This window comes from Diaphorina citri, unplaced genomic scaffold (assembly GCF_000475195.1).
Source record: "Diaphorina citri unplaced genomic scaffold, Diaci psyllid genome assembly version 1.1 scaffold100, whole genome shotgun sequence".
NCBI lineage: Eukaryota > Metazoa > Arthropoda > Insecta > Hemiptera > Psyllidae > Diaphorina > Diaphorina citri.
Window position 1 is genome coordinate 340195 of NW_007377537.1, and position 14272 is coordinate 354466.

At 39.2% G+C, this 14272-nt stretch overlaps 1 protein-coding gene and 1 long non-coding RNA gene across 2 annotated transcripts in view; both read left to right on the forward strand.

The window, feature by feature from the left end:
• LOC103524477 (breast carcinoma-amplified sequence 3 homolog) overlaps positions 1-13812 on the forward strand; it is a gene marked incomplete at its 3' end in the record, with an annotated part of 24648 nt that extends 10836 nt beyond the window's left edge. Inside the window, 5 exon segments of the mRNA XM_026819880.1 lie at positions 3099-3270; positions 4745-4932; positions 5535-5620; positions 6066-6190; positions 13660-13812. Of these exon segments, the coding sequence (XP_026675681.1) occupies positions 3099-3270; positions 4745-4932; positions 5535-5620; positions 6066-6190; positions 13660-13812 (724 nt within the window).
• On the forward strand, positions 11093-13005 carry LOC113465387. Its single transcript, XR_003390122.1, has 2 exons — positions 11093-11317; positions 12962-13005. It is a non-coding gene; the product is annotated as an uncharacterized LOC113465387 (long non-coding RNA).
• Positions 13813-14272: the final 460 nt, after the last annotated feature.

Sequence of the window (14272 nt, forward strand, 5' to 3'; positions counted from 1 at the left end):
TTTTTTCGTCCGCTAGGTAGCGCCAGTATGCAAGCACGGTTGCGGAGGAGCAGAAAGAAATGCGCAGAAACGTATGCGCACAAACACATTAATGTGTTGCCTGCGAGGGAGCTTTGCTCGGGACATTTGATGTGACGTCATCGTGTACGGAAGCGTATGTCGTGACGTCAAAGTTCACGATTTACCGGTATTTTTTAAATCGATTTATCTCGGGGTCTAGAAGTCGTAGAAGAAAAAGAAAATGGTCCTCATTTTTCCTGCTATATGACTTTGAAACATCACCCAAGTAAGCGCAACTGATCTATTTTCCCATGTACTTTGTTGAAAGTTGAAAATGATACTTTACTCCGTGGTCGAGTGGGTAATAGAACAGTTGCGCTTACTTGGGCGATGTTTTAAAGTCATTCCGGAACTTTTCTTTTTCTTCTACGACTTCTAAATGACGTCACATCAAATGTCCCGAGCAAAGCTCCCTCACAGGCAATCTGTTTGTGCGCATGCATTTCTGCGCAATTCATGTTTGTGCGCATATGTTTCTGCGCATCCTCTGAAGTCTGACGTCAGAGTTCAGGACTCTGACGAAAAAGATTGAATTTTCGACCTTTTACAGTTATTTTTTCGGAGTTTAGACCTCAGATGTGGATTTTTCACAACTCTTTTTCATGGAAATCGACCTTTTAATCAAAAATTTTACCCAAATGCAACTGCTCCATTGGGTATTACGCAAGGCTTGCACGCTGGAGGTCTCGGGTTTGATTATTGAAATATGGAAATTGTTTGCAAATGAAACACTCAGTAATTAATGCTGTGATTGATAACCAATAAAGTTCTGAAAGGCTGTGCTTTACCACAAATATTTCATAAAAGGTCTTTGAACAGTTAGAAATCAATGTTAAAATCAAGACTGACCAAAATTTGGACAGAAAATTTTCCAGAACTTGAACATGAAAACTTTCGTTTGTCTCGAATTTTTCCTTGTGTTGTCGTCGAGAAAAAGTTATAATTTGGTGGAATATGAATCTAGACTAGACAAAAATACTACCTTAAAAAACAAATAAATATGAAATACTAAGTACTCTCTTTTTTTCCTGTTGGAACTTGAGGATTGCTAACACTTTCCCAATGAGAGGGCCAAGTAATCAAAGTGTGCACCCTTTTAGTATTACTAATTTCACCCAAGTGTATAGAAAACCCTTCTTGATCTTTCCTTCCCTTCTTTTGGGTCGTTTCACGGGTAAATAACTTTGATATCCTTCTGTCACGTTTCTCTATCTTTGTAATCAAAGAGATTAATTCAAATATTAGAAAAAAGATCATTAAAAAAAGTCATTATTTTGATAGTCATTTATATATAAAAAAAAGTTTTGAATGTAAAGGTAAAGGGACTTTTCAGTCTTGTCCTACCCTATAAGCTCTATTGGCACCTACCTCGATGGTGTAGTGGTCAAGGCACTCGCCTGGTAAACAGGAGGGCGTGGGTTCAATCCCAGCCGAGGTATGGAATTTTATCCTCAATATAATTTGAGAATTTGACCACAATGATAGTAGTAGCCTACTACTGGAGTAAAGGGACTTTTCAGTCCTATGCGAGCAGTATAAATAAGCACTATTATTATTACGTATATAAGCAGTGATCCAAATCACCAGTGTTCATATTCATAGTTAACTTCTTTAATTTATCCGTGAAATGACTGTTCTGTCCAATGGGGACTTTCCTTTCTCCCCTCTTTCTTAAATATTTTCTCTTTACTATCCTTACTTATCCTTCGTTGTGTTACGTATGTATTTCATTTTACTTTGTACATTTTCTCCTTTCTTTTGTTCTCTAATTTCACCTCAATTTCTGTGTACTTTTATCCATTGGCTCTATTTTACTTCCCTTATCCTAAAATAAGGAAAGTAATGTATTATTTTCCTGCAACCATTAGACCCCCCATTGGTTAACTTTAACACCCATATTTATGAACAAACAACTGGCTCTCAATCGCACTGAAGCATCCATTTCAAACATCTGATTGGCCAAATTGATTTAAGTCTGTCTTGAGAGCGTTAATTTTCGTTCATAAATACTGGTGTTAAGTCTCTAGTCCTAATTTGAACACTCTTTTAACACCATCTAGTCTTAATATGTATTAACTTTCACAAGATTGCTGACTGAAGAGGATGTTACTCCGTGGTCAAGTGGGTAATAGAACAGTTGCGCCTACTTGGGCGATGTTTTAAAGTCATTCCGAAATTTTTCTTTTTCTTCTACGACTTCTAGATGACGTCACAGCAAATGTCCCGAGCACAGCTCCCTCGCAGGCAACACATTAATCTGTTTGTTTGCATGCATTTCTGCGCAATTCATGTTTGTGCGCATACGTTTCTTCTGCGCATCTCCTAAAGTCTGACGTCAGAGTTCAGGACTCTGACGGAAAATAAAAATTGAATTTTCGACCTTTTACAGTTATTTTTTCGGAGTTTTGACCTCAGATTTGGATTTTTCCCATCATAGAAATCGACCTTTTAATCATAAATTTTACCCAAATGCAACTGCTCCATTTTCCCATGTCTTTGTTGAAAATGATACTTTACTCCGTGGGCGAGTGGGTAATAGAACAGTTGCGCTTACTTGGGTGATGTTTTAAAGTCATTCCGGAACTTTTCTTTTTCTTCTACGACTTCTAGATGACGTCACATCAAATGTCCCGAGCACAGCTCCCTCGCAGGCAACACATTAATCTGTTTGTTTGCATGCATTTGTGCGCATACGTTTCTGCGCATCCTCTGAAGTCTGACGTCAGGTTTCCGGACTCTGACGGAAAATAATTGAATTTTCGACCTTCTAGAGTTATTTTTTCGGAGTTTAGATCTCAGATGTAGATTTTTCACAACTTTTTTCATGGAAATCGACCTTTTAATCAAAAATTTTACCCAAATGAAACTGCTCCATTGGGTATTACGCAAGGAAGTCTCGGGTTTGATTATTGAAATATGGGAATTGTTTGCAAATGAAACACTCAGTAATTAATGCTGTGATTGATAACCAATAAAGTTCTGAAAGGCTGTGCTTTACCACAAATATTTCGTGACAATTTTACATCCGTGGTTTACAGGTGGCGGCCTGCTTCGCATCTCCCAAGTGTTCAACTACGCATGCGCACCCGATGCGCGACAATAACCACACCGTGAGTAAGGGTGTGCGCAAATCTCCAGCGCCCGCCTTGTTCCTCATCACGGGACATGGCTATCTCATTCAGTATGATCTGGAACCTAGACCTATAGCAGGTAATAACTAGGGACATAGAGGGTTAAACAGTTATTGAGACTGAGAGGGTTAAGTGAAATTATTTGTCTTCACTCTAAAGAGTTAAAGCAATATTAGTCAGCTTAGTTTTCTTGGAAGGCCGACCCCGTCTGAACGCCTACAATTGGTAGGCCGCGAGTTCTATTCGAGCCCGGGGCGGATTTTATCCTGAACAAATAAGGTTCGTTCTCGAAACGGCTGGGCTCTAAACTCTAAAGAGTTAAAGCAATATTAGTCAGCTTAGTTTTCTTGGAAGGCCGACCCCGTCTGAACGGGAGCATGGTAAAGCAATAGAAGAAGTTTTCTTGAAAGGTAGCACGCCTGCAATTGGTAGGCCGCGAGTTCTATTCGAGCCCGGGGCGGATTTTATCCTGAACAAATAAGGTTCGTTCTCGAAACGGCTGGCTTTCTCCTATCCTGTTTTTCTTTTCTCTTCGCTTTCAGGACGAGAAGACCTTTGTAGTTACAGTTCCCTCTATTAAACTTTAAGAAATGGCGGACAAGGGTATATTTTTGAAGGGTATATTTTTTGGGTGAAAAGGGAAAAAATGAGAACTCTAAAAAGTTTTATTAAAAAAATCGACCAAATAATGATAGAGCTCTAAGGGTTAGGTGGCAGTTCCCTGTATCAAACCAAAAACCACTTTTAAAAGTGAACTTTTGCCAGTTGACTAGGGACATAGAGGGTTAAACAGTTATTGAGACTGAGAGGGTTAGGTGAAAAGTAAGGGCATGCGTAAATCTCCTGCACCTGCCTTGTTCCTTATCACGGGACATGGCTATCTCATTCAATATGATCTGGGACCCAGACCAGACCTGTAGCAGGTAATAATTACTTAATTAGTGGTTTATTGAATTATGAGACAATGAGGGTTAAACAGTTACCGAGACTGAGAGGGTTAAGTGAAATTATTTGTCTTCGCTCTAAACTCTAAAGAGTTAAAGCAATAGGTAATAGTCAGCTTAGTTTTCTTGGAAGGCAGACCCCGTCTGAACAGGAGCATGGTAAAGCAATAGAAGAAGTTTTCTTGAAAGGTAGCACGCCTGCAATTGGTAGGCCGCGAGTTCTATTCGAGCCCGGGGCGGATTTTATCCTGAACAAATAAGGTTCGTTCTCGGAACGGCTGGCTTTCTCCTATCCTGTTTTTCTTTTCTCTTCGCTTTCAGCTTTCAGGACGATAAGACCTTAGTAGTTACAGTTCCCTCTATTAAACTTTAAGAAATGGCGGACAAGGGTATATTTTTTGGGTGATAGGGGAAAAAGTGAGAACTCTAAAAAGTTTTATTCAAAAATTTGACCAAATAATGATAGAGCTCTAAGGGTTAGGTGGCAGTTCCCTGTATCAAACCAAAAACCACTTTTAAAAGTGAACTTTTGCCAGTTCTGCCAGACTGCTTTTTTCCACTTTTCCATTGTTGTCAAGTATACCACTGCTTATTATCCCCTGTTGCCAGGTCTGACCAAGGACAAGCTGTGTGACGACACGCCCATAGACCTTCACGTAGAACCTAGGTGTCAGTGGCGCCTATTCTATCCCCCCACAGCCGAGAAGACAAGCAGGGTTCATTCCGATCTAACGCAGAGCTTTGTACCGCGCCAGTTACCCCATGCTACGGAACATCATGACAAGTGGCTCTCTCAGGTAAAATATGGCTAATGTGTGAATTGTTTGGAATGTAAAATATGGCTAATGTGTGAATTGTTTGCAATGTAAAGTATGGCTATTGTGTAAAATTTTTGAAATCTAAAACATGGTTCTTGTGTAAAATGTTTGCAATGTAAAATATGGCTCTTGTGTAATACATTTGTAATGTAAAATATGGCTCTTGTGTAATACATTTGTAATGTAAAATATGGTTATGGTGTAAAATGTTTGCAATGTAAAATATGGCTCTGGTGTAAAATGTTTGCAATGTAAAATATGACTCTTGTATACCCATGTCGGTAAATGCACTCAAACTATCCCTTTTCGGTCATTTAACCCTTGCTGTTTTTATATTGGACCTTTGTCCCATGTTGCTAAAGGCACTGAAACAGCTCAAACTATCCCCTTTCGTTCACTTGACCCATTCTTACGTTATGTTGAACCCCATTTCCCATGTCAATAAAGGCTCTTGAACTATCCTTTTCGGTCAGTTAACACATGCTGTCGGTAAAAAAAAAAGATTGCAATGTATGGCTCTGATGTAAAATATTTGTTTCTTTGGTCTAACTTGCCTCTTTTGTGTGTGGATGATGTTTCAGGTGGAAATTATAACCCATGCAGGTCCTCACAGAAGACTTTGGATGGGACCCCAGTTCTCCTTCAAAACTTACACTCCTCCTCCCAGGTGAGAAGAATTGAGGTTTGATAGAAGGAAATTTAACAAATTTTGTACCTTTTGCAGCTTACTGTAAATAAATGCCCTTGCCCAAATTTGGGTGTCTTTGGGGCCATATTATTATTATTTAGAGGGAACTGTAAGAATGGAGCTTTAACGTCCGAAATCAAAGAGAGAAGGAAGACAGGATAGGGCAAAGCCAGCCGTTCCGAGAACGAACGCGATTTATTTAGGATAAAGTTTGCCCAGGGCGGGAATAGAACCCGCAACCTAGCGTTAACGCTTACGTACATACATTACAAGACAGGGCCGCTACCTTCCAAGCTAGGCTGGCAAATTAAATAACTGACATTTCATTTCAATTCAATATCATATTCCAAAATATCATTGTCCTTCGAAAATAACTTGATTGATTTTCTGTTCTTATCTTACACTCTTTTCCTTTCCATTTCAGTGGTGAATTTTCATTTGACAATATCGTAACCACTAATGTCAACACGATGCCAACCAGGTCTACTCCAATGAATATTGAGAAGTCCAACAAAAATGTACCTGTTCTTATTGAAACTGTCTCCACAGGTAAGTTTTTTCCCCATTCAAAAAAGGTGTGACTTGCATTTAAGCAAGTTCCTTCCAGTCTCAAGTGCCTGCAATGCTAAAAAAAATTAGAAACAATTTATGTAACACTAACTGCTAAACGAGAAGTACATACGTAATTTATTGAATAAAAATGTGGGGAGAAATACAAGAAGTAATGGGTAAATAATGTAGTTATAATTATTATGAACAATCGAACAGCCTTGTTGGAGACCTTTCCAAATCGAAAAAAAAGTTCTTCCTAATTTCACTTTTCCGCTTTTCCCATTTGTTTCCAATAGAGCTGCTGAAGTGTTTGTATGTGTTTCATGTCAGTTTTCTCAATATTTCTTTTGTTCTACGATCTTTATCAATTTTTACATAATCAATCCTGTCCTCGAAATTCAAAAACAAAGTATTCTTTTCGTCTACAATGGAATAATACACATCAATCTATCCTAGTCACAGAGAGACAGTTTTGTACTTTTTACACTACCTACTCTACTTCAAACTACCTTGTTTATTTTAAGAGATTTTTGCACTTATGATCTATAACCATAAGTAAGATTGATGTTCAAGTGTTTTGTTCCTGCTCATGCGCAGAAGGTAACTTTGTAATTAATTTTTAAGGGATCCTAAAAACAAAATACTAAATACCTAATAATCACTCATGTTCCACAGGCCTATGTCAATGTGCTCCCAGCAGAGACCAAGATGGGTGACAGGATACTGTGGGCCAAGTTTGTCCCCTGTGATGTAGGGCCTGAAGTGGAGTCAGCACCTCTGATTCTTGTGCTTGCTTACAGCACTGGTGTTCAGGTAATGATATTCAATCTGGGGGACTTTTCCATAAATAATATTGTACCTATACCTTGCAAAAAAAAAAAGAGCAAAATCTAGCATTTTTGAGGGTGATTCTTAGATAGCACAAGTACCTTGAAATCAAACTAAGTAAGTAGATATGTGTCTGCAAAATATGAAGTACAAATTTTGCTGCCTGCAGTGCATGAAGCATGATATCATGGATGGTCACCCATCCAGACATCAACCACACGCAACGTTGCTTAACTTCACTGAACCATTATGAACTAGTGTGTTAAATATGTTATAGCCATTAGCTAGGTTGAAGTTTATGAGAACAGACAGCTAGCGTGTGGTCCTCTAGTTCCCAAACCTACTGATAGTATCAACAGTTTTCCATGTGGCAGTCATAAAACTATCCAATGTACCTACATTATATGTTCGTCTATGTATTTATATAATACATGTGTCCATCTATGTACTTACATGTGTAAAATTGTACATGTTATGTGCATTTCACATCATGTAGTTTTAGTTCACGAATATACTTATGTTGTGCATGATATATGCACTTACAAAATCTACATGATATATTTGATATATGTTTACATATATGTACCTACAAGCTACATAGGTAAATTGAATCGAACTTGGTCATCATAATGATTCATTTAATATCCATTGTTTTTATTTTTTTCAAACCATACTTAGGTAGACCTTTTTTTTATGAAAATTTTTAATAGAGGGAACTGTAACTAGGGAGGTCTTATCGTTTTGAAAGCAAAGAGAGAAGGAAGACAGGATAGGAGAATTCCCGAAATGGCGGAGAGAAAAAGGGTACAATGAAAGAAAGCCAGCCGTTCTGAGAACGAACATTATCTGTTCAGGATAAAATGCGTCACGGGAGGGAATCGAACTCGCGGCCTAGCGTTTACAAGGCAGATGCGCTACCAACCAAGCTAACTAGGCTGGCAATACCTAACGTATTCTACGCTTCCATTTCGGTACAATAAGACTTCCCTTGTTACATTTTACAGTTATGTTACCTCTATCAAATTTCTTTAAAGAAAAGGAGAGAAAAGAAATGTAAAACTTATCCCTAAAGGGTATTTAGCTAAAAAATAACACAATTTCCTTTTCCAGGCATGGAGCATCAACTCTACGGGAGAGGCGAAAGAGGTTCTATCCTGGCACCAGGGGATAGTCAAGGCGTTCCAATTCCTCCCCTCTCCCTCCCCTCCTGTCTCGTCTCACCAGTGTGCCCGGGACCTGTACCTACTGAAACGCCCCCTGGTGGCGTTGTGTGATAACGGTGGCCCTTCCCCTCCCTTTCACAATGTGACGTTCCTGTCCCTCGCTACGGGGGAACAGGTGAGAGAGGGGGAAACCTTTGTGGGTTAAATTAGCAATTGAACTCAGAAATTCAACTCTTTTTTTTTTATCAATTTTATGTACCTACCATGTACCATACAGAGTAGGTGTATTAAGTGGGGAATCTGAGTTTCAATTTGTCACCCGAAACTAAGAAACTAAGTTTCAAGTCGATTGACCCAGTAGAATACAAACAAACAACCAGAAGTCTCAAGTTTAACATACTACGAGGTGGATATGCTACAACACAGACCACATGAGTTTCGTATCTACCAAAAAAAAAAAAAAAAAAAACCTCTTCTCACCCATCTTATGAGGGACATGCTACGAGGTGGACATGCTACGACACACACCACCTCCTTGAGTTTAATGTAGCAGTTATTTTATTGCTAATGCTGCGAAAATATAATGTACTTAGGTAGCCAGAAAAAATCTATATGGAAAAATAAATGAAAAATAGAATTAATGGTCTAAAACTCGTCATTTCTCTCCCCCAGGTAAAACACATCAAGTTCAAGAACGAGGTGTGTGAGATCCTGGCCAACAGGAAGTGCATTATAGTGACCTTCTCTGAGAAGATAGCCATATTTGACGCCAGCAGTCTCGAGGATAAATTCACCATCACCACATGTTATCCTAGTCCTGGGATTAAGTGTAATCCTGTATCCTTGGGATCCAGGTAATTAACTTGTAAAATAAAGTGTAGGTTCGATTCCCGCCTGGTTGGAACTTTAGTCGTTAGCCTGTTGAGACTCTTTGTTGTTGTAAACCATTGAAAATTACCAATCGAAATCAAAAGGAGGAAAGTATGCCTATCACCAAATTTTACCACCAAAACAACCTTCAAGTTAAACAACATCTAAATAACCCAGTCTAGATTGCTTGGAACTCTTCGAAGGTAGTACACCAGCATTGTAAGCACCAAGTCATGGGTTTGATTCCCTCCCAAAATAAACTTTATCTCAAACAGATGAGGTTCTTTCTTGGAACAGCTGGCTTTGGCCTATCCTAATGTCCTGTCTGCCTTCTCTTCGGGAACTGTCTTCCTTCTCTGTTGTTACAGATCCCTCAAACTTGGAATAAAAAATCAAGCAACATGTTTGACCAACTGACAAACTTTCACAAGCTGCTCTCACTTATGCAGTCCATAAGGTTTTTCTGACATAGATTCAAACTTTCACCTCATGCAACAGGTTGACTGTCTTTCAATCCTGTTCCCAGTCTAGATTGCTTGGAACTCTTCGAAGGTAGTACACCAGCATTGTAAGCACCAAGTCATGGGTTTGATTCCCTCCCAAAATAAACTTTATCTCAAACAGATGAGGTTCTTTCTTGGAACAGCTGGCTTTGGCCTATCCTAGTATCCTGTCTTCCTTCTCTTCGGGAACTGTCTTCCTTCTCTGTTGTTACAGATCCCTCAAACTTGGAATAAAAAATAAAAAAATCAAGCAATATGTTTGACCAACTGACAAAATTTCACAAACAGCTCTCACTTATGCAGTCCATAAGGTTTTTCTGACATAGATTCAAACTTTCACCTCATGCAACAGGTTGACTGTCTTTCAATCCTGTTGAAAACTTTGGGAAACTCTGTCTGACTTTGTACGTCAAATATGTCACTCACAGAAAATTTAGAAAGTTTTACCTCTACTTTAGAAGAAATGTATGAGAAAATGACCATTTGAACAATCTTTACCGTTATTTAAAGATTTGTTGCAGTCTTGGAAACTGTTATCTATCTGTAATCTGTTATCACTTTTTCAAACCATGTGCAGAAGAATCAGTTGTTTTTTAGGGAAACGAACAGGTTTTGTTGATGATATTTAACTGATAAAGGTTTCAAAAGGTACTCAACACTAATAGGTTACTTTAGAAATCGTTTAATTGAGAAAAACTACCGGAAAATTGGAGAAAAATGAAAAAGTTCCTCAACTTTTCCCTGGAATGCAACTGAAGACGGATTTTCAAATTTGAATTTTTACCGCCATGCGGCGGCCATGTTTGTTTACATTTTATTCGTCGCGTGCGTCGCGTCGGCCGTTCATTGGAGCCGATTTTCGATCTTCAAATTTTCTTCAAGGGGTGCGTTCAGGTTTTTTTTTTTTTTTTTTTTTTTTTTTTGTTTTTCCTTGGGGTTTTTCCCTTTTAAAAAATTTTTTTTTTTTTTTTTTTTTTTTTTTGCGTAGTTACCTAGGTAGTTACGCTATTAAATGACATTTTATCATTTCTTATTCTTCTCTTTTTCGTCTCTTTTTCCCCTAATCCTCCTCCTTCTTGTTTTCATTCCTCTTCTTTTCCCGTTTCAAGGTCGGCTTTTGTCATCATCTTGTGTTACCTACTTGGCACACACGTTACACTTTTGTTTGTACCTACCCTAAAAAAATAATAATAATATTAATAAAAACCTGCATTCCTAAGTAGGGTTGGGACATCGACATCGATGTTTTGAAAACATCGATACATCGGAACAAAAACATCGATGTCAACATCGATGTTTTTGATTACTCCTTTCAAATCTTTGTCCCATCGGTTGGGTGGTCTGCCTCTGGGTCTAACTAATTCTCTAGGACTCCATTTGTTTACTGTTTTAGACCATCTGTCGTCGAATCTTCTCGCAATGTGGCCTGCCCATTTCCACTTGATTGTTTTGACTCTTTCTATTATATCTTTTACTTTTGTCTTTTCTCTTATTGAAAAAAAACTCGATTTTCTTGGGCTGCCCGGCACACTTGATTTAGGTTTATTCATAGAGATAATGAAAAATTAACCCATTCACGCTCAATGTTCCAGGGGAGACACCACGGCTCGTGTTCAGGACATTACGTTCTCGTCTGACTCGCGCTGGGTAGCTGTCAGTTCTCTGAGGGGCACAACCCACGTGTTCCCCATCACTATGTATGGGGGCGGCATTGGGTTAAGGACCCACACCACACCACATGTTGTCAATAGATTGTCCAGGTAAGGGTTTAAAGATTCATTTCCATTTGTATGATTGATGAAACACGAATCATTACTTTGTTAAACCATTTATGCATTAAAAAGAAAAAAAACATCATCAGAAAACAACAACAACATCGCATTAGGAAACCCCTGCCCCATCTTCCAAGTTTAAACTTCTGGTCCTTCATTTGTATGATTGATGAAACACGAATCATTACTTTCTTAAACCATTTATGCATTAAAAAGAAAAAAAACATCATCAGAAAACAACAACAACAACCACCAACAACCAACAAACAATAACCAACAAACAACAACAACAACACATTAGGGAACCCCTGGCCCATCTTCTAAGTTTAAACTTCTGGCCTTGTAACGGCTCCCTCGCAGCCTCAGGGACATTGCCCGTATTATTGCTATTTCAACTTTTTTTTTTAAGAGGTTTGACAGAGGGAACTGTAACTGCTATGGTCTTATCGTCCCGAAATCGAAGAGAGAAGGAAGACAGGATTTCATTTGTATGATTGATGAAACACGAATCATTACTTTCTTAAACAATTTATGCATAAAAAGAAAAAAACAACAACAACAACAACAACAACAACATCACATTAGGGAACCCCTGCCCCATCTTCCAAGTTTAAACTTCTGGTCTTGTAACGGCTCCCTCGCAGCCTCAGGGACACTGCCCGTATTATTGCTTTTTCAACTTTGGTCCGTATTCGATTGCAAATATTTCAACGGGTTACTTTCTGGTGTTCTCGTGTTGACCCAGCACCTAAATGAGAAGTATTGTGTCTCTTCTCGCGTTGACCAAAATTTGGACAACAAAGTTCTCGATAAATGGTCCTTTTTTAAATACATATTTAAGTATTTTTTTAATTGAAGAAGTTGTGACAGTAGAGTCCTACCTCAAGAGGTTACCTATTTGAAGTCAATGTTAAAATCAAGATTGACCAAAATTTGGCAAGCAAAGTTCCTGATAAAAGGTCTTTGAACAGTTAGAACTCAATGTTAAAATCATTGACCAAAATTTGGACAACAAAGTTCTCGATAAATGGTCCTTTTTTAAAGACATACATATTTAAGTATTTTTTTAATTGAAGAAGTTGTGACAGTAGATTCCTACCTCAAGAGGGTACCTATTTGAAGTCAATGTTAAAATCAAGATTGACCAAAATTTGGCAAGCAAAGTTCCTGATAAAAGATCTTTGAACAGTTAGAACTCAATGTTAAAATCAAGATTGACCAAAATTTGGCAAGCAAAGTTCCTGATAAAAGGTCTTTGAACAGTTAGAACTCAATGTTAAAATCAAGACTGACCAAAATTTGGACAGAAAATTTTCCAGAACTTGAAAACTTTCGTTTGTCTCGAATTTTCCCTTGTGTTGTCGTTGAGAAAAAGTTATAATTTGGTGGAATATGAATCTAGACTAGACAAAAATACTACCTTAAAAAACAAATAAATATGAAATACTACTCTCGAGAGTGAAACAACAAGAATGGGGTGCAATAGTCCTACATACTGGACTCCACACACAGGAATTTCATCAGAAAAGACCCCCATTTCAATGTAATGGGATAAAATTTCATACCTCGGCCGGGATAGAACCCACGCTCTCCTCACTAGCAGCCTATCTATAATACAACCGTTTCCTCCAGGTTCCACAAGAGTGCCGGCATCGTGTCTGTAGTCACCTCTGCCGCCGCCCCTGAAGAGTGAAACAACAAGAATGGGATGCAATAGTCCTACATACTGGACTCCGCACACAGGAATTTCATCAGAAAAGACCCCCATTTCAATGTAATGTAATGGGATAAAATTTCATACCTCGGCCGGGATAGAACCCACGCTCTCCTCATTAGCAGCCTATCTATAATACAACCGTTGGGATAAAATTTCATACCTCGGCCGGGATAGAACCCACGCTCTCCTCATTAGCAGCCTATCTATAATACAACCGTTTCCTCCAGGTTCCACAAGAGTGCCGGCATCGTGTCTGTAGTCACCTCTGCCGCCGCCCCTGGCAAAGGCCACAAGTCCCCCCTAGGGGGTAGCGGTACAGACCTGTCCACCTCCCCCTCTTCCTCCTCCTCTGTAGCATTGCTGGCACCATCTAGTCCCATGGTGATAGCACCCCTCGCCCAGATTAGAAGACAACTGTCCAACTCTAGCAATAACACCAGCGGAAGTCATGGTGGGAGCCTGGGTCCGAGACAGCACTCGGCCGATGACAGTTCGATTAGTGTAAAGGTGAGTTTCTATGTTACGTTTTAGCGGCTTTAGTTTTCGCCGAATGTGTATCTGTCATACACCAGTGTTTTCTTATTAATGAAGTTCCTCATTTCCACTCTAACAGGAAGTTCAGACCAGTCTCCCCGGTTCATGGAGGAGTTGGACAGGTGGGGAGCTTCACACCCACACCATCCCGTGGGCGAGTCCCAACTGTGTGAGGACCTAGCCGATGCCATGCAGGAGACCCATAGCGCCCATTCACACCCATTGTCACAAGGTGAGAATATTGCTACAGTATGTATTTCTCGGATGAGTGAGTGTTAGCCATCCGCGGATACGAGTTTTTGATAAAGGGTCTTTGCAGGGTGGAGGTCTCTTGCCATGTTTAATTTTTCTCATCCTGAACCGCAGTCAACCATCGTGAAAAATTCCTACCTGTCGTGTAATAGAACAGTTGCGCTTACTTGGGTGATGTTTCAAAGTTAAAAAGCTGGGAAAATGAGGGATTCCGGAACTTTTCTTTATCTGTCATACACCAGTGTGAGGGTCTCTTACCATGTTTAATTTTCTCATGCTGAACCGCAGTCAACCATCGTGAAAAATTCCTACCTGTCGTGTAAGTAATGGAGCAGTTGCGTTTACTTGGGTGATGTTTCAAAGTTAAAAAGCTGGGAAAATGAGGGATTCCGGAACTTTTCTTTTTCTTCCACGACTTCTAGATCCCGAGATAGATCGAT